The following is a 21697-nucleotide window of genomic DNA, read 5'->3' on the forward strand; positions in this document are numbered from 1 at the left end:
TCTGGGGGTAAAGCACTGTTTGGGCGTACGTCGGGGCTCGGAAGCGAGGGAGCACCATTTGACTTTTCGAACGCAAGATTGGCTGGAATCAATGGTGGCGCTATGTTGCGTTTGGAGACCCCTTATGTGCCCAACCCTAATCCCAACTCTAGCCATAACCCTAATCACAACCCTTACCCCAACACACCCCTAACCACAACCCTAACCCCAACACGCCCCTAACCCTAATCCCAACCCTAACCCAACCCACCCCTAACCCTAATCCCAACCCTAACCCAACCCTAACCACAACCCTAACCCCAACACACCCATAACCCTAACCACAAGCCTAATCTTAACCCTATTTCCAACCCTAGCCCAAATTCCAACCCTAACTCTCATTCCAACCCTAACCTTGAGGCTATGTGCCCACGTTGCGGATTCGTGTGAGATTTTTCCGCACCATTTTTGAAAAATCCGCAGGGAAAAGGCACTGTGTTTTACCTGCAGATTTACTGCGGATTTCCAGTGTTTTTTGTGCGGATTTCACCTGCGGATTCCTATTGAGGAACAGGTGTAAAACGCTGCGGAATCCGCACAAATGGCATGCTGCAGAAAATACAACGCAGCGTTTCCGCACGGTATTTTCCGCACCATGGGCACAGCGGATTTGGTTTTCCATAGGTTTACATGGTACTGTAAACCTGATGGAAAACTGCTACGAATCCGCAGCGGCCAATCCGCTGCGGATCCGCAGCGTGTGCACATAGCCTAATTCTAAGGGTACGTGCACACGCTGCGGAAAACGCTGCGGATCCGCAGCAGTTTCCCATGAGTTTACAGTTCAATGTAAACCTATGGGAAACAAAAAACGCTGTGCACATGCTGTGGAAAAAACTGCACGGAAACGCAGCGGTTTACATTCCACAGCATGTCACTTCTTTCTGCGGATTCCACAGAGGTTTTACAGCTGCTCCTATAGAAAACCGCAGTTGTAAAAGCGCAGTGAAATCCGCAGAAAAAACGCGGTAAGTCCGCGATAAATCCGCAGCGGTTTTGCACTGCGGAAAAATCCGCAGAGGACCAGAATACGTGTGCACATAGCCTTACCCTAACCCTAATTCTAACCCTAGCCTTAACCCTAACTCTAGCCCTAACCCTAACCCTAGTTCTAACCCTAACCCTAGTGGAAAAATAAAAGTAAATATATTTTCTTTACTTTATTATTGTCCCTACCTATGGGGGTGATAAAGGGGGGGGTTCATTTACTATTTTTTTTATTTTGATCACTGTGATAGGTTTTATCACAGCGATCAAAATGTACATGGATTGAATCTGCCGGCCGGCAGATTCGGCGGGCGCACTACACATGCGCCCACCATTTTGGAAGATGGCGGCACCCATGGAACAGACGGACAGACAGCGGGAGGCTCGGTAAGTATGAGGGGGGGTTCGGAGCACAGGGGGGGTATCGGAGCACGGGGGATGTGGGATCGGAGCACGGGGGTAGCAGACAGGAGGACGGAGGGGAGCGGACCACAGAACAGAGGACTGGGGAGGAGATCGGTGGCGGGGGGCAGATTAGGTTTTCCAGCCATGGCCGATGATATTGCAGCATCGGCCATGGCTGGATTGTAATATTTCACCAGTTTTCATAGGTGAAATATTACAAATTGCTCTGATTGGCTGTTGCACTTTCAACAGCCAATCAGAGCGATCGTAGCCACGTGGAGGCGAAGCCCCCCCCCCCCCCCCCCCCGGGCTAAAGTACCACTCCACCTGTCCCTGCAGATCGGGTGAAATTGGAGTTAACCCTTTCACCCGATCTGCAGGGACGCGATCCCTCCATGACGCCACATAGGCGTCACAGGTCGGATTGGCAGCGACTTTCATGACGCCTACGTGGCGTCACAGGTCGGGAAGGGGTTAAGGTTAGAGAACAACCTGTCTACACTAACTTGGGCTGGTGGCAAAGCAGTAACCACACGGACAACATCTCTAACAATTGCAGGGTATAAAGCGCAGCAGATTCATCTCCACGAAAAGCCCAGATCCTTAGATCAGGAACAGAACAGACATTTATAAGACATTTCATAACTTTCCCAAATTCTTAAGAAAAAATATTTAGCACATCCTGCACTGAATCACTGTATCCAATGTATTATGTATTTTAGGAGTCGGAGTTGGTCCATTTTATTCCAACTCCACCAAAATCGACACCAACTCCACACCCCAAACTCCACAGCACCGTTGCCTAGCAATCAAAAATAGGTTTATTTTTTAAAACAGTGAAGACGATGGCTTACCTTTCATAGATGACAGAAGATGCAGGAAATTTTGGACAGTTTTGTGCCTACTAAGGTTAGTCACTTGGCCATCTTGCTTGCAGAAGTCGTTGAACTGATCCAGTGCACAAGCAAACGAATCAATCTTAGACTTAACGGAATTGCACGCCACTACAAAGAAAGAGAATACAAGCATTATTAAATGTAAGGACATCACAGGTTTAGGCCGGTCACCTCCTTGTATTGTGAACATTAAGGAAATAGATTATGGTAGCTAATAGGACAAAAAGCAACTTACAGAACACAGTCAGCCTCATACACCAAGCATTCCTCAACTGCTGCATCCCATTCCTGCATCTCTCAGCATTGGCTTTAGTAATGAGAAGACAGAAGCCATAAGGATTTCTTCCTTCTTTTCCTCAGACTCATCGATGCGATATACAGTTACACTATCACCCCAAGAGCCGCATACTGACTGCATCCACAATCACCCCAAGAGCCGCATACTGACAGCATCCACTATAATCCCAATAGCCGCATACTGACTGCATCCACTATCATCCCAAGAGCCTCATACTGACTGCATCCACTATCATCCCAAGAGCCTCATACTGACTGCATCCACTATCATCCCAAGAGCTGCATACTGACTGCATCCACTATCATCCCAAAAGCCGCATACTGACTGCATCCACTATCACCCCAAGAGCTTCATACTGACTGCATCCACTATCATCCCAAGAGCCGCATACTGACTGCATCCACTATCATCCCAAGAGCATCATACTGACTGCATCTACTATCATCAAAAGAGCTGCATACTGACTGCATCCACTATCATCCCAAAAGCCGCATACTGACTGCATCCACTATCACCCCAAGAGCCTCATACTGATTGCATCCACTATCACCCCAAGAGCCTCATACTGACTGCATCCACTATCATCCCAAGAGCCGCATACTGACTGCATCCACTATCATCCCAACTGCTGCATACTGACTGCATCCACTATCATCCCAAGAGCCTCATACTGACTGCATCCACTATCACCCCAAGAGCCTCATACTGACTGCATCCACTATCATCCCAAGAGCCGCATACTGACTGCATCCACTATCATCCCAAGAGCCGCATACTGACTGCATCCACTATCACCCCAAGAGCCTCATACTGACTGCATCCACTATCATCCCAACTGCTGCATACTGACTGCATCCACTATCATCCCAAGAGCCTCATACTGACTGCATCCACTATCACCCCAAGAGCCTCATACTGACTGCATCCACTATCATCCCAAGAGCCTCATACTGACTGCATCCACTATCATCCCAAGAGCTGCATACTGACTGCATCCACTATCATCCCAAGAGCTGCATACTGACTGCATCCACTATCATCCCAAGAGCTGCATACTGACTGCATCCACTATCATCCCAAGAGCCTCATACTGACTGCATCCACTATCATCCCAAGAGCTGCATACTGACTGCATCCACTATCACCCCAAGAGCCTCATACTGACTGCATCCACTATCATCCCAAGAGCCGCATACTGACTGCATCCACTATCACCCCAAGAGCCTCATACTGATTGCATCCACTATCACCCCAAGAGCCTCATACTGACTGCATCCACTATCATCCCAAGAGCCGCATACTGACTGCATCCACTATCACCCCAAGAGCCGCATACTGACTGCATCCACTATCACCCCAAGAGCCGCATACTGACTGCATCCACTATCATCCCAAGAGCCGCATACTGACTGCATCCACTATCATCCCAAGAGCCGCATACTGACTGCATCCACTATCACCACAAAAGCCACATACTGACTGCATCCACTATCATCCCAAGAGCCGCATACTGACTGCATCCACTATCACCACAAGAGCCACATACTGACTGCATCCACTATCACCCCAAGAGCCGCATACTGACTGCATCCACTATCATCCCAAGAGCCTCATACTGACTGCATCCACTATCATCCCAAGAGCTGCATACTGACTGCATCCACTATCATCCCAAGAGCCGCATACTGACTGCATCCACTATCACCCCAAGAGCCGCATACTGATTGCATCCACTATCATCCCAAAGAGCCTCATACTGACTGCATCCACTATAATCCCAATAGCCGCATACTGACTGCATCCACTATCATCCCAAGAGCCTCATACTGACTGCATCCACTATCATCCCAATAGCCGCATACTGACTGCATCCACTATCATCCCAAGAGCCGCATACTGACTGCATCCACTATCATCCCAAGAGCCGCATACTGACTGCATCCACTATCATCCCAAGAGCCGCATACTGACTGCATCCACTATCACCTCAAGAGCCGCATACTGATTGCATCCACTATCACCCCAAGTGCTGCATACTGACTGCATCCACTATCACCCCAAGAGCCTCATACTGACTGCATCCACTATCATCCCAACTGCTGCATACTGACTGCATCCACTATCATCCCAAGAGCCTCATACTGACTGCATCCACTATCACCCCAAGAGCCTCATACTGACTGCATCCACTATCATCCCAAGAGCCTCATACTGACTGCATCCACTATCATCCCAAGAGCTGCATACTGACTGCATCCACTATCACCCCAAGAGCCTCATACTGACTGCATCCACTATCACCCCAAGAGCTGCATACTGACTGCATCCACTATCATCCCAAGAGCCTCATACTGACTGCATCCACTATCATCCCAAGAGCTGCATACTGACTGCATCCACTATCATCCCAATAGCCTCATACTGACTGCATCCACTATCACCCCAAGTGCTGCATACTGACTGCATCCACTATCATCCCAACTGCTGCATACTGACTGCATCCACTATCATCCCAAGAGCCTCATACTGACTGCATCCACTATCACCCCAAGAGCCTCATACTGACTGCATCCACTATCATCCCAAGAGCCTCATACTGACTGCATCCACTATCATCCCAACTGCTGCATACTGACTGCATCCACTATCATCCCAAGAGCCTCATACTGACTGCATCCACTATCATCCCAACTGCTGCATACTGACTGCATCCACTATCATCCCAAGAGCCTCATACTGACTGCATCCACTATCACCCCAAGAGCCTCATACTGACTGCATCCACTATCATCCCAAGAGCCTCATACTGACTGCATCCACTATCATCCCAAGAGCTGCATACTGACTGCATCCACTATCACCCCAAGAGCCTCATACTGACTGCATCCACTATCATCCCAAGAGCTGCATACTGACTGCATCCACTATCACCCCAAGAGCCTCATACTGACTGCATCCACTATCACCCCAACTGCTGCATACTGACTGCATCCACTATCATCCCAAGAGCCTCATACTGACTGCATCCACTATCATCCCAAGAGCCTCATACTGACTGCATCCACTATCATCCCAAGAGCTGCATACTGACTGCATCCACTATCACCACAAGAGCCGCATACTGACTGCATCCACTATCACCCCAAGTGCTGCATACTGACTGCATCCACTATCATCCCAACTGCTGCATACTGACTGCATCCACTATCATCCCAAGAGCCTCATACTGACTGCATCCACTATCACCCCAAGAGCCTCATACTGACTGCATCCACTATCATCCCAAGAGCCTCATACTGACTGCATCCACTATCATCCCAAGAGCTGCATACTGACTGCATCCACTATCATCCCAAGAGCTGCATACTGACTGCATCCACTATCATCCCAAGAGCCTCATACTGACTGCATCCACTATCATCCCAAGAGCTGCATACTGACTGCATCCACTATCACCCCAAGAGCCTCATACTGACTGCATCCACTATCATCCCAAGAGCCGCATACTGACTGCATCCACTATCACCCCAAGAGCCTCATACTGATTGCATCCACTATCACCCCAAGAGCCTCATACTGACTGCATCCACTATCATCCCAAGAGCCGCATACTGACTGCATCCACTATCACCCCAAGAGCCGCATACTGACTGCATCCACTATCACCCCAAGAGCCGCATACTGACTGCATCCACTATCATCCCAAGAGCCGCATACTGTCTGCATCCACTATCATCCCAAGAGCCGCATACTGACTGCATCCACTATCACCACAAAAGCCACATACTGACTGCATCCACTATCATCCCAAGAGCCGCATACTGACTGCATCCACTATCACCACAAGAGCCACATACTGACTGCATCCACTATCACCCCAAGAGCCGCATACTGACTGCATCCACTATCATCCCAAGAGCCTCATACTGACTGCATCCACTATCATCCCAAGAGCTGCATACTGACTGCATCCACTATCATCCCAAGAGCCGCATACTGACTGCATCCACTATCACCCCAAGAGCCGCATACTGATTGCATCCACTATCATCCCAAAGAGCCTCATACTGACTGCATCCACTATAATCCCAATAGCCGCATACTGACTGCATCCACTATCATCCCAAGAGCCTCATACTGACTGCATCCACTATCATCCCAATAGCCGCATACTGACTGCATCCACTATCATCCCAAGAGCCGCATACTGACTGCATCCACTATCATCCCAAGAGCCGCATACTGACTGCATCCACTATCATCCCAAGAGCCGCATACTGACTGCATCCACTATCACCTCAAGAGCCGCATACTGATTGCATCCACTATCACCCCAAGTGCTGCATACTGACTGCATCCACTATCACCCCAAGAGCCTCATACTGACTGCATCCACTATCATCCCAACTGCTGCATACTGACTGCATCCACTATCATCCCAAGAGCCTCATACTGACTGCATCCACTATCACCCCAAGAGCCTCATACTGACTGCATCCACTATCATCCCAAGAGCCTCATACTGACTGCATCCACTATCATCCCAAGAGCTGCATACTGACTGCATCCACTATCACCCCAAGAGCCTCATACTGACTGCATCCACTATCACCCCAAGAGCTGCATACTGACTGCATCCACTATCATCCCAAGAGCCTCATACTGACTGCATCCACTATCATCCCAAGAGCTGCATACTGACTGCATCCACTATCATCCCAATAGCCTCATACTGACTGCATCCACTATCACCCCAAGTGCTGCATACTGACTGCATCCACTATCATCCCAACTGCTGCATACTGACTGCATCCACTATCATCCCAAGAGCCTCATACTGACTGCATCCACTATCACCCCAAGAGCCTCATACTGACTGCATCCACTATCATCCCAAGAGCCTCATACTGACTGCATCCACTATCATCCCAACTGCTGCATACTGACTGCATCCACTATCATCCCAAGAGCCTCATACTGACTGCATCCACTATCATCCCAACTGCTGCATACTGACTGCATCCACTATCATCCCAAGAGCCTCATACTGACTGCATCCACTATCACCCCAAGAGCCTCATACTGACTGCATCCACTATCATCCCAAGAGCCTCATACTGACTGCATCCACTATCATCCCAAGAGCTGCATACTGACTGCATCCACTATCACCCCAAGAGCCTCATACTGACTGCATCCACTATCATCCCAAGAGCTGCATACTGACTGCATCCACTATCACCCCAAGAGCCTCATACTGACTGCATCCACTATCACCCCAACTGCTGCATACTGACTGCATCCACTATCATCCCAAGAGCCTCATACTGACTGCATCCACTATCATCCCAAGAGCCTCATACTGACTGCATCCACTATCATCCCAAGAGCTGCATACTGACTGCATCCACTATCACCACAAGAGCCGCATACTGACTGCATCCACTATCACCCCAAGTGCTGCATACTGACTGCATCCACTATCATCCCAACTGCTGCATACTGACTGCATCCACTATCATCCCAAGAGCCTCATACTGACTGCATCCACTATCACCCCAAGAGCCTCATACTGACTGCATCCACTATCATCCCAAGAGCCTCATACTGACTGCATCCACTATCATCCCAAGAGCTGCATACTGACTGCATCCACTATCACCCCAAGAGCCTCATACTGACTGCATCCACTATCACCCCAAGAGCTGCATACTGACTGCATCCACTATCATCCCAAGAGCCTCATACTGACTGCATCCACTATCATCCCAAGAGCTGCATACTGACTGCATCCACTATCATCCCAATAGCCTCATACTGACTGCATCCACTATCACCCCAAGTGCTGCATACTGACTGCATCCACTATCATCCCAACTGCTGCATACTGACTGCATCCACTATCATCCCAAGAGCCTCATACTGACTGCATCCACTATCACCCCAAGAGCCTCATACTGACTGCATCCACTATCATCCCAAGAGCCTCATACTGACTGCATCCACTATCATCCCAACTGCTGCATACTGACTGCATCCACTATCATCCCAAGAGCCTCATACTGACTGCATCCACTATCACCCCAAGAGCCTCATACTGACTGCATCCACTATCATCCCAAGAGCCTCATACTGACTGCATCCACTATCATCCCAAGAGCTGCATACTGACTGCATCCACTATCACCCCAAGAGCTGCATACTGACGGCATCAGATCCCATCATAACAGGCCATGCAGTCACTGTGCCTAGACAACACATACCCGCACAGGGCGTTATTTATAATTATGTTTTATCTTTTTATATTTGTAACGATATATTATACTAGCTATTGAACCCGTTCTACGCCCGGGTGGCGAGCATTTATATTGGAATATGGTCTCCATCCTGGTATGTGCTGCTCCTATCCTGTCATATGCTGCTCCATCCTGCGCCCCCATCCTGTCATGTGCTGCTCCACCGTGTCATGTGCTGCTCCATCCTCATCCCCATCCTGTCATGTGCTCCCATCCTGCGCCCCCATCCTATCACGTGCTGCTCCATCCTGCGCCCCCATCAGTGCGGGCGGCTGTGCTGAGTGCGGGCGGCTGTGCTGAGTGCGGGCGGCTGTATGTGGCTGTGCTGAGTGCGGGCGGCTGTATGTGACGTGGCTGTGCTGGGTGCGGGCGGCTGTGCTGGGTGCGGCAGCTGTGGACGGCTGTGCTGGGTGCGGTGGCTGTGCTGGGTGCAGCGGCTGTGCTGGGTGCAGCGGCTGTGCTGGGTGCAGCGGCTGTGCGTGGCTGTAGGCGGCTGTGCGTGGCTGTGGGAGGCTGTGCTGGGTGCGGCGGCTGTGCGTGGCTGTGGGCGGCTGTGCTGGGTGCGGCGGCTGTGCTGGGTGCGGTGGCTGTGCTGGGTGCGGCGGCTGTCCGTGGCTGTAGGCGGCTGTGCGTGGCTGTGCTGGGTGCGGAGGCTGTGCATGGCTGTGGCGGCTGTGCGTGGCTGTGCTGGGTGCGGCGGCTGTGCTGGGTGCGGCGGATGTGCTGGGTGCGGCGGCTGTGCTGGGTGCGGCGGCTGTGGGTGGCTGTGCTGGGTGCAGCGGTTGTGCGTGGCTGTGGGCGGCTGTGCTGGGTGCGGCGGCTGTGCGTGGCTGTGCTGGGTGCGGCGGCTGTGCGTGGCTGTGGGCGGCTGTGCGTGGCTGTGGGCGGCTGTGCTGGGTGCGGCGGCTGTGCTGGGTGCGGCGGCTGTCCGTGGCTGTGGGCGGCTGTGCGTGGCTGTGGGAGGCTGTGCGTGGCTGTAGGCGGCTGTGCGTGGCTGTGGCGGCTGTGCATGGCTGTGCTGGGTGCGGCGGATGTGCTGGGTGCGGCGGCTGTGCTGGGTGCGGCGGCTGTGCGTGGCTGTGGGCTGTGCGTGGCTGTGGGCGGCTGTGCTGGGTGCGGCGGCTGTGGTCGGCTGTGCTGGGTGCGGCGGCTGTGCGTGGCTATGGGTGGCTGTACGTGGCTGTGGGCGGCTGTGCTGGGTGCGGCGGCTGTGCGTGGCTGTGGTCGGCTGTGCTGGGTGCGGCTGTGCGTGGCTGTGGGCGGCTGTGGGCGGCTGTGCTGGGTGCGGCGGCTGTGGTCGGCTGTGCTGGGTGCGGCGGCTGTGCGTAGCTGTGGGCGGCTGTGCTGGGTGCGGCGGCTGTGCGTGGCTATGGGTGGCTGTGCGTGGCTGTGGGCAGCTGTGCTGGGTGCGGCGGCTGTGCGTGGCTGTGGGCGCCTGTGCGTGGCTGTGGGCGGCTATGGTCGGCTGTGCTGGGTGCGGCGGCTGTGCGTTGCTGTGGGCGGCTGTGCGTGGCTGTGCTGGGCGCGGCGGCTGTGCTGGGTGCGGCCATTTTCTTGGTCCTGCTCCCGGAGTCGGCGCCTGCGCAGTCCGCGCTTTCCGGCGCCATTTTCTTGAAGACACTGCAATGTGTCTTCAAGAAAATGGCGCCGGAAAGCGCGGACTGCGCAGGCGCCGATTCCGGGAGCAGGGGGACAGTCACGGCCCGGAAGCGCGTCGGTGGAACGGGTCAGGTAAGTATACTCACCCTCCGCCTCCTGGCTCGTCCCTGCTTGTCCGGTGGAGATCGCGGTGTGCGTTCAGCGCTTACGCATACCGCGATCTCCTGGGAGCGTCGCTCTGTGCGGTCCAGACTGCGCCGGCGCTTGCGCAGTCTATAGAGGCTTCGGACAGAGTGACGCTCCCAGCGTTATATTATAGATTTTTAGTCCCCCTACCAGAATTGAACCTGTGCTTGTTTGATAATTTCTAGTGATGAGCGAGTGTACTCGTTGCTGGGGTTTTCCTTGAGCACGTTCGGGTGATCTCCGAGTATTTATGACTGCTCGGAGATTTAGTTTTCATCACGGCAGCTGAATGATTTACAGCTATTAGCCAGGCTGAGTACATGTGGGGATTACCTGGTTGCTAGGGAATCCCCACATGTAATCAAGCTGGCTAGTAGCTGTAAATCATTCAGCTGCCGCGCGATGAAAACTAAGTCTCCGAACAGTCATAAATACTCGGATGACACCCAAGCGTGCTCGGCAAAACCCGAGCAACGAGTATACTCGCTCATCACTATTAATTTCTGCTGTGCAGGCCCAGATTTAGGGGTGAGCCCAAGGGGCCCGGGCCCTGGGCCACCCACCAAGCGGGCGCCTCCCACCAATAAAGGGATAAATATCTCAAAACATGTAAAATACACGTCTCTTTGCTGTGAACGGTTTCTAATGATAAGGAACATTTAACAAAAGAGAAACTATTGAAAGTGTAGGGACCTGGCTACAGTCCTACATCTCAGTGGCTGGAGCAGAGCGGCAGAGTCATGGCACCTGACCTGCGTCAGCATCCACTGACCTGGCTAGCCTAGCCAGACTTCCTTAGTACCCTCCCTGCACCTAATGCTTAGCTTATGGCATGCGGCAGCCTTCTCCGATCCCAACAGAAGCTTCTAGGCGCTACCTATTCAGCTATATGATCGCTCCCTCGGATTAGATCAGATGAGAGTTTGCTCAGCCACCTTTGAGGAAGAGGATTCTCCACCGAAGAGAGCGGCAGGACTTCACTCTGGATCTTCAGTCACTGAAGATCCAGAGATGAAGTGGGTCAGTCTTCACAGTGTCGCGGTGGGTGAGTATGATCTCTGTGTAGGTCTGTGTGTGTGTCTGTCTGTGTGTGTCTATGTGTGTCTGTGTATCTTTCTTGCAGCTCCTGCCTACACAGTACCACACTGTATATACAAGTCCACACTATATCCTGCATTACAGTGTGTCTGTGTATACTGTATGTATATAGTGTGGACCTGTTTACAGTATAGTGCTGTGTATACACTTTATACAGACCCTCAGCCTCTATTCTATATACAGCCAGCACCGCAACAGCCTCTGATATATACAGCCCAGCAGCAGCCCCTCATATATATACAGCCCAACAGCAGCTTCTTATATATACAGCCCAGCAGCAGCCCCTTATACACTCACCGGCCACTTTATTAGGTACACCTGTCCAACTTCTTGTTAACACTTAATTTCTAATCAGCCAATCACATGGCAGCAACTCAGTGCATTTAGGCATGTAGACATGGTCAAGACAATCTCCTGCAGTTCAAACCGAGCATCAGTATGGGGAAGAAAGGTGATTTGAGTGCCTTTGAACGTGGCATGGTTGTTGGTGCCAGAAGGGCTGGTCTGAGTATTTCAGAAACTGCTGATCTACTGGGATTTTCACGCACAACCATCTCTAGGGTTTACAGAGAATGGTCCGAAAAAGAAAAAAAATCCAGTGAGCGGCAGTTCTGTGGGCGGAAATGCCTTGTTGATGCCAGAGGTCAGAGGAGAATGGGCAGACTGGTTCGAGCTGATAGAAAGGCAACAGTGACTCAAATCGCCACCCGTTACAACCAAGGTAGGCCTAAGAGCATCTCTGAACGCACAGTGCGTCGAACTTTGAGGCAGATGGGCTACAGCAGCAGAAGACCACACCGGGTACCACTCCTTTCAGCTAAGAACAGGAAACTGAGGCTACAATTTGTACAAGCTCATCGAAATTGGACAGTAGAAGATTGGAAAAACGTTGCTTGGTCTGATGAGTCTCGATTTCTGCTGCGACATTCGGATGGTAGGGTCAGAATTTGGCGTAAACAACATGAAAGCATGGATCCATCCTGCCTTGTATGGAGCATCTTTGGGATGTGCAGCCGACAAATCTGCGGCAACTGTGTGATGCCATCATGTCAATATGGACCAAAATCTCTGAGGAATGCTTCCAGCACCTTGTTGAATCTATGCCACGAAGAATTGAGGCAGTTCTGAAGGCAAAAGGGGGTCCAACCCGTTACTAGCATGGTGTACCTAATAAAGTGGCCGGTGAGTGTATGTATATATATATATATATATATATATATATATATATATATATATATATATATATATATATATATATATATATATATACAGCCCAGCAGAAGCCTCTCATACATATACAGCACAGCCTCTGATATATACAGGTAAACAGCCTCTGATATATATAGCCTGGCAGCAGATATATATATATATATATATATATATATATATATATACACATATATATACACATATACAGCCCAGCAGAAGCCCCTCATATATATACAGCCCAGCAGAAGTGTCTCATATATATACAGCCCAGCAGAAGCCCCTCATATATATACAGCCCAGCAGAAGCTTCTCATACATATACAGCCCAGCAGCAGCCTCTCATGCATATACAGCCCAGCAGCAGCCTCTCATACATATACAGCCCACAAGAAGCCTCTCATACATATACAGCCAGCACAGCAACAGCCTTTGATATATACAGGTAAACAGCCTCTGATATATACAGCCCGGCAGCAGTCCCTCATATATACAAATATATATTATATATATATATATATATATATATATACATACTAGACTGTGGCCCGATTCTTATGCATCGGGTATTCTAGAATATGCATGTCCCCGTAGTATATGGACAATGATGATTCCAGAATTCGTGGCAGACTGTGCCCGTCGCTGATTGGCCGAGGCAACCTTTATGACATCATCGTCGCCATGGCAACCATTATGACATCTACGTCGATACTGTGCCCGTCGCTGATTGGTCGAGGCCTGGTGGCCTTGACCAATCAGACGCGGGATTTCCATTATGACATCATCGTCGCCATGCTGTGCCCGTTGCTGATTGGTCGAGGCCTGGCGGCCTCGACCAATCAGAGACGCGGGATCTCCAGGACAGACAGACAGAAAGACAGACAGACAGACAGACAGACAGAAAAACCCTTAGACAATTATATATATATATATATATATATATATATATATATATATATATATACAGCCCAGCAGAAGCCCCACATATATGTATACAGCCCAGCAGAAACCCCTCATATATATACAGCCCAGCAGGAGACCCTCATATATATAGGATACGCAGATACGGTAAAGATTGCGCATGTGTGATCTGCACAGACAACTATGGGATGTATTCACAGGCTACAAGGCAAGTAAACATCCCTAGCATGCAGATTTTCACTTTCATAGGTTGATATTCAGAGAGGCTAATACTTTTGGAAATTGATTGCACTTGACAAGTTTATTTTGAGAATATTAAGCTACTGAGCGATGATTGATATTGTGACATTATCTATCTTATATGATGCCCTGCCATAGGCTGTGCTTCGCAGGAGCAGAAAGATGGCAGCGATAGGGGTCTTCAATATTCCAACCCAATATTCTCCCATAGCTGCCATGGAAACCCATCGTCACACCACGGGGAGGGCCCAATGAGTGCCCAAATCATTGTGCCACTGGGATTATACCACTTAAAATCACTTTCAATCTTTGACAATGGCATTTAAGTGGTTAAACAGCTGCAATCCAAACAGGCTAGCTCCAATCACTTTAGTAGGAGGAAGGTGCTGGCTGTACAAAACTGCTGGCGCCTGCATGGTAGGGAACAAGGTCTGTAACTTAGTCTTCTCCATACATTTGCAACAGAAATGTGCCTTAAATGTGCGACGGAACAGAGGAAATGATTAATGTTTTAATGATCCACTAAACAAAAGATGACCATTAATGAATGCATCGGTAACCAACATATACAGTGATGCACAATTAGCAAGTACCAGTTGGCTCGGCTGGGGAAACCGCTGTAGCAAGTTGGCTTGTTAGATGCTTTTTGATCAGATCCTCTGCTTTGAAGTTTTTATTCCGTTTGAGCATCGTTGCCGCATCCTTTCCCTGCTGGTTAGTGATGCACGGGTCCACTCCAAATTCCAGAAGCATTTTTACATCTTGTGATTGACCTATGGAAGGAACATAGATATTTCACATTTCAATATGAAACCCTTTTTGACTTGCTATGCAATGTCGGCTACGGACATTGTATTCCATTTCTTTATCACGTACAGTCTACAATGCTGCTATGTCGGTGTACAGGTTCATTTTCATTAAAAATAGCAAAACAAACCAAAGCAGAACAGTTAGGCTACTTTCACATTAGCGTTTTAATCTGCAGCGTTTAATCCGCAAACGCAAGGACACGAAAAACGCATGAAAACGCGTGTAAACGCAGCGTTTTTAAAACGCTTACGGTTACCGCATGCGTCATTAAAACGCTGCGTTTACATGCTTTTGCTTGCGTTTTCCATGCGTTTGCGTTTTTGGTGCGCATGTCGCAAAAAATTTACCAGAGAAAAAATCTAGATGCAAGAACCAGCCAATGGGACTACAGAGGGCGTGTATTATGTGAAATCTATATATAGACCCTAGGACAGCTGAAATCTTCAGATTTTGCTCCTGTGTCCTGTGACAAGATGGATCTTCACATGGATAGCTATTACTTCAAACTGGATCTGAGCATCAAGATTTTTCTGGCATGTGCGTTTGCTTGGGAGCAACACTGAAACCGGGAAAGACAGAGAAGGACATGGCGTAGGCGGTTTTGGCAACACCCCATTGTAGAACTGCGTGAGAGCCGTGGTGCATATCACACCCTGTATGGTGAGCTCAATGAGAACCCAGAAAAATTCCCGGAATATACCAGGATGTCACAAGACTCTTTCCGGGATTTGCTTGATCGTGTCCAAGGAGCCATCCGGAGACAGGACACACAGCTCCGTAGAGCCATTCCACCAGAGGAACGTCTCCTGGTTACCTTAAGGTACGTAATAATTCTAAACAAAAGCTACCCAAAATTTTTTGCAGGTCTGATGTTTTTTTGCCTATTTTTTAAATTATTTATTCTTACTACAGATTTCTTGCAACTGGAGAGAGCTTGTCATCCCTTCATTTCCAGTACCGCCTTGGGATTTCCACGCTGTCCGGAATTGTTTTTGAAACCTGCCGGGCTTTATGGACCATTCTCCGTGAGGAATTTATACCCATACCCACGGAGGACATGTGGAAAGAAATTGCTGACAAATTTTGGACTGTTTGTGATTTTCCCAACTGCTTGGGTGCGGTGGATGGGAAGCACATCCGGATTACCAAACCAGCCAGAACGGGATCACAGTTCTTCAACTACAAAAAATATTTTTCAGTAGTTCTTATGGCAATAGCCGATGCGGACTGTCGCTTCATTGCTGTGGACATTGGTGCTTTTGGCCGTGGCAACGATTCACAGACTTTTAAAACCTCTGATATGGGCCGACGTGTTTATGGCAAAAATTTTAATTTCCCACAGCCACGACCACTCCCCTACACTCAAGGCCCACCGCTGCCATTTGTAATGGTTGGGGATGAGGCCTTTCAGATGAGTGAAAATCTCCTGAAGCCCTATTCAAGTCGGGACTTGAACCGCACAAAACGGATCTATAACTACAGACTAACCAGGGCCCTCAGAACAGTAGAGTGTGCCTTTGGGATTATGGTGTCCAAATGGCGCATTCTAGCAACTGCAATAAATCTAAAAATGGAGACAGTGGATGAGGTGGTTAAAGCCTGTGTGGTTCTCCACAATTTCATTCTGGCTAAGGAGCGACCCACCATAGAACTTGATGAACCTGTTGCAAACCCTTAGCCTGATTACCGTCATCACCCGCTGCGGTCAACAGTTGAAGTAGGCCACATGCGGGACCAATTTGCAGCGTTTTTTGATTCTGACATTGGACGTGTGCCATGGCAGGACAATATGGTGTAAAATGTACTGCTGGTTTCGGGTCTGCAAATTTATGTTTGGAATGTTAATGTTTTTTCTAATAAAATAATTGTGATTTACTTTCTTCACCATGTCTCCTATCCATTTCCTTAACAAACCACTTTGGGTTTTTGGGCTTAGGTTCTTGACGTCATTGAGTGCTGTCTTGTTTCACCATTAGCTATTTGCCGCAGACTGTATAGACGATGTCTGTTATTGTCGCAGTAGTTGTCCAATACTTAACAGCATTATTTGTAAGCCAAAAACAGGAGTGGTAGTTAAATGCTTTTAGTGGTGCATATGTGTTTATTGAACTTTTCCTCACATAGCTCCACTCCAGGTTTAGGCTTACAAATAGTGCTGTAAAATACAGAGCGAATACTGAGAGTGTGACGGCAGCCTATACCACAAATCTATAGTAATCAAGTCAGGTGTCTGAAATAATGAATTTATGATGTTAATTGCTCTTGAATTCATTTTTCATGACACTTGTCCGGGTGAGTATAGATATGTCATGTATGACGTACATTGACCCTTCACTTTGTGTGAAATATATGTATATGTACCCATAAGATAAAATGGAGGTAATATAATGCATTTCTAAAATCAGCAGGTCAGGGGTCATAAATAATGTTTCTGATAAGACACGACCTGTTGAGTACACTTGTGCTGTGTATTACCACCATTTTGTCTTCTGTGTGCTACCAAAAGTCACGGAGTAAACAAAAAGAACTGTTTTTGGAGAAAATACAAGTGTTTTTTTGGGGGGCAACCTCATATCTCTTAAGCAAACACACACCAAGCTTCAGTGTTCTGTTAATTAAGTACTGTAGGTTGGAGGTGGCCCCCCAAAAAGTGTTTGACGCATTATTTGTTATTGGCGCACGGTGTGTGGTGACGGCGGCGAAATACACAATTAACCAAACCTCATTGGGGCAAAACACAGGTTTATTAAACACAAAAACAAAAAAATTAACTGCGCCTGCTTGGGGTTGAGTGCCGATATTGTGGGGTGTTGAGTTGTGAGGTCTGGCTTACTGTAGCCGACATAGGGGTGGCAGGAGAAGGCGCAATGAAACTGCTGGGGTCAGGATATTCAGGGATAGGGCTAGACACATGAGAGGGTTGAGACACACTGGAAGGGTGAGACAAACCAGACATTACAGACACATTGGGAGGTGAGGGGGGAGGGATAGCTATGGTTTTTTGTGTTTTTTTTGCCTTTCCCCTTCCTTGTTTTGTGCGGGCTCGTTGTCGTGGTGGCAGGGAACGCCAGGGCAGGGTCCGGCAACGGCAGTCTGGTGGTGGTGCCAGGAAACGCCAGGGCAGGGTCCGGCAACGGCAGTCTGGTGGTGGTGCCAGGAAACGCCAGGGCAGGGTCCGGCAACGGCAGTCTGGTGGTGGTGCCAGGAAACGCCAGGGCAGGGTCCGGCAACGGCTGTCTGGTGGTGGTGCCAGGAAAAGCCAGGGCAGGGTCCGGCAATGGCAGTCTTGTAGTGGTGGCGGGGAACGCCAGGCCAGGGTCCTGCGGCGGCAGCATGCTGGTGGCAGTGGAGGAGGCCCAAGCAGGAGCAGCAGTTGTCATGGTGGTGGCGGTGGGCTGACCCACTGCACTGGGCATGGTGGTGGTGCTATAATACGGTCCGGCAGTGTTTGGAATGGAGGTGGCCGTGCAGTGGTATGCAGCAGATGTCGGCATTGATGTAAAGCGTGACAATGTGGGCACTGTTGGAAATGCCCCCACTGTCTGCTGAAAATACCGACTCTGCTGCATAGCCTGCACGTAAGCAGCATTGCAGGCCTGCATAACAGTAATCTGGAGCTCAGGACTAAGGTGTTCCGACATGCCCTGTTCTATCTGATTAAAAAAATGATGTGCTGGCCTCTGGAGGTCGGCTTTCACTTGGGCAAGGGCTGTGGTTACCTCCTGGATACGTGTGCTCATATGACTAATGGCAGTATCCAGTCGGTCACCCATCGCCTTGAGTCCCTCATGGAAGACCGAGCTCAAGTGCAAAAACTCGGGCATGAGTGACCTGTCCGCGGCCCTCTGCCGCTGCCGGGAGGAGCCCATAAAAAATTGGCTAGAGGCAGAGGACTGGGGAAGGGGAACACCTGATGGACCAGCTTCCTGGTCTCCAGGTTGTGTGGCAGGCCCACTTGCTGCAGCGCTGGAGGATGGCTGGGACGGGTCCGTGGCTGACTGATGAAGGACCGCTCCAGAACCTGGGCCAACAGTGGAGCTCCAAGTGCTGCGGGAAAAAAAAAAATATTACAAAACATTTACAAAAAGATAACTCAACAGTTAGATAAACATTCAGATAGGGAAAGGTCACACTAACACTATTTGTAGTGAATTTTACATCAGAATTTGCAAGCCAGGAGTTCAACAGTAGGAATAAAAGTTTCATAAAACAACATGCTATACTTCTGCATGCATCGACCAGTCCTTGGGGATTAAAAAAACTGATGTAAAATATGAAGAGACAATGGAGGCAATACAAGCCATATCTCTATACAAGGTATTGGGAAGCCAAAACCTGGAGAGGAACTATGTGAGGGAAAGTATTCAAAGAACACGTACCCCACTTCTGCATCTATCAACCACTCATGGTTTTGGATTACAAATACTGATGGGAAATACGAATTGACGACAGAGGACATACAAGCCACCTGTATACTCACCAGGACAAGTGTCAGGAAAAATGAATTGAGGAGCCATTGGCATCCTGAATTCATTATTTCTGACACCTAACTTGCTGAGTATAGATCTGTTGTGCAGGCTGCCATCACACTCTCAGTATTTGCTCAGTATTTCAAATCAGTATTGGTAAGCCAAAACCTGGAGAGGAACTATGTGAGGGAAAGTATTCAAAGAACACGTACCCCACTTCTGCATCTATCAATCACTCAAGGTTTTGGATTAAAAATACTGATTTGAAATAATGACCCCCAAAAAATTGCATTATACACCACTTTTTTTTTTCTTTTTTAACCAATATACTTACGTTCTTCGTGCAAGGACCGGTCTCAAAAACGCAAGGATGCGGTGGTACTTGTATTTGCGTATCCTTGCTGCAGAACCACTTGGAAGCTGGCTCTCTTGGCGCAGGTCCTTGTTGAAGCGGTCCTTCATCGATCTCCAACGTGTTTTCACTTTTGACACTGTTGGCAAAACAAAACATAATAGTTAGGACAATGGTCTTTTGACCATGGTCACACAACTGTATGTGCTGTGAAAAAGTAATGACTTTCTCACATCATACACAGTTGTGTGAGCATGGCCAAGGTATTGATTACATCACACTGCATTGCGATACTTACCAAATGCAGAACGGACCCGAGCCGGGGCATTGGCCCAGCCATCCCACAACGCTGCGGCCACCTCATTCCAAAGTCTCCGGATCGTCACATTGTTGGCGTGCAGTGGATCCCGGGTGTCCCACAATGCGACTCGCTTGTGAACCAGGGAGATGAGGTGTTCATTCTCAATTAGGTCCTCATCCTCCTCTGGAACCTAACAACAAAAAGTACATTAATATAGGAGGCGTTCACATACGGAAGACAGAAAACAGAATCAGAGGAATGGCATGAATATTGAAGTAAAAAAAAACACTGGTGCTGAAGCAAAAGGGAAAGAAAGAGAGAAGTAGAAAGAGATGAAGATTCAAGAATTATAAAGTGAGGATACAATACACATTCAGCCAGCTATACTTACACGATGCCGCCGTCTTGCCCGGCCGTGACTACGCTGCTCCTGCCCAGTCTCTTCCGCTGTAGAAGAAGTGGTCTGAAAAAGGGAAAATATACATTGTCATATGTGTAGATGTGACAGTGAATACTTACCAATCTGAGGAGGTGAATACTCACTTCGCTGACATGTTCCCCTTGTGCAGGCCCAGGCGTTTCCTCATCAGAAGAAGAAGACATTCTGATGTGTGCAGAAAGAAAGGAATGACAGAAATTAGGGCATATAGACACAGATTATAGAAAAGAAATGCATTGGATAGGATATACTCACATAGTTCTGAGGCTTGCTTGCTGCTCCAAGGGGCTGTGGGGCGTCTCGTCTGCAAGGCAGTCTGATGAGTAGTGACCTGCAACTGTCCACACCCTCCCTTTATCACCTTGTATGTGGGGGGTGGCTTATCAGTGTCTAGACATGTTTTTCTCAATTGAGACGCATGCGTCGGGAAACGCAAGCAAACGCATGTACTGAAAAACGCATGCGTTTACATAGACTACAATGCGTTTTTTTGGCGCAAACCTTGCGCAATCAGCCGCATACGTTTCCAGGCGGCAAAATGACGCCTCTAAAAATTACTACATGTTGCATTTCCGCGCCAAGACGCAGACGGCTAGACGACGCATGCGTCGTCAAACGCGGCAAAATGCGAACATAGAAAAACGCATGCGTCGATAATGTTAAAGATAGGAATACACAACGCATGCAGATATTTGCGGAAGAAACGCTGCGGACACAACCGCAAATGTGAAAGCGGCCTAAGTCACCTTGAGAAGGAGCAGATCAAAGTACAGCCGCAGAAGATTCTAAACAACCACCTTAAGGTAACTGCAGCGGCACACTAAGTGTGAGAGTCCCCACACAAGAGGTTTATAATCACTACCTTATTCATTACAATGGAGGAGACCTATTGAATAAGCATTCACACTGTGTCCAAACTGTGCAATCAGAAACATTAAGAAAATATGGCATTTTCCAACACTAACGACCTTCCCCAAATAATGGTAGTTGGTGATTAGCCCAGATTGCTAATGGACACACAAACATAATTCTGACGAGTTATGGGACAATGCTCAGTTTTGCTAGCGTGCATCCCTATGTAATGCACGTGTAAGGCTACGTTCACATTTGCGTTGTGCGCCGCTGCGTCGGCGACGCAACACACAACGCAAACAA

At 48.9% G+C, this 21697-nt stretch overlaps 2 protein-coding genes across 3 annotated transcripts in view; both read right to left on the minus strand.

The window, feature by feature from the left end:
- TRANK1 (tetratricopeptide repeat and ankyrin repeat containing 1) overlaps positions 1 to 21697 on the minus strand; it is a 216858-nt gene that overhangs the window by 74726 nt on the left and 120435 nt on the right. For both annotated transcript variants that reach the window (XM_077269326.1, XM_077269327.1), the window contains exons 9-10: positions 14765 to 14944; positions 2286 to 2435 (exon numbers count right to left, since the gene is read on the minus strand). In XM_077269326.1, coding sequence (XP_077125441.1) covers positions 2286 to 2435; positions 14765 to 14944 — 330 coding nt within the window. The remainder of the gene's footprint in view (positions 1 to 2285; positions 2436 to 14764; positions 14945 to 21697) is intronic.
- Positions 17199 to 20160, minus strand: LOC143782086 (uncharacterized). The gene is made up of 4 exons (XM_077269196.1): positions 20101 to 20160; positions 19785 to 19941; positions 18492 to 19028; positions 17199 to 17211 (listed from the first exon to the last, which is right to left on the minus strand). Exons 2-4 carry the CDS (start codon positions 19910 to 19912, stop codon positions 17199 to 17201), a joined length of 678 nt encoding a protein of 225 aa, XP_077125311.1. The 5' UTR covers positions 19913 to 19941; positions 20101 to 20160.

The sequence above is a fragment of the Ranitomeya variabilis genome, chromosome 6 (genome assembly GCF_051348905.1).
Source record: "Ranitomeya variabilis isolate aRanVar5 chromosome 6, aRanVar5.hap1, whole genome shotgun sequence".
In the NCBI taxonomy this organism is placed as follows: domain Eukaryota; kingdom Metazoa; phylum Chordata; class Amphibia; order Anura; family Dendrobatidae; genus Ranitomeya; species Ranitomeya variabilis.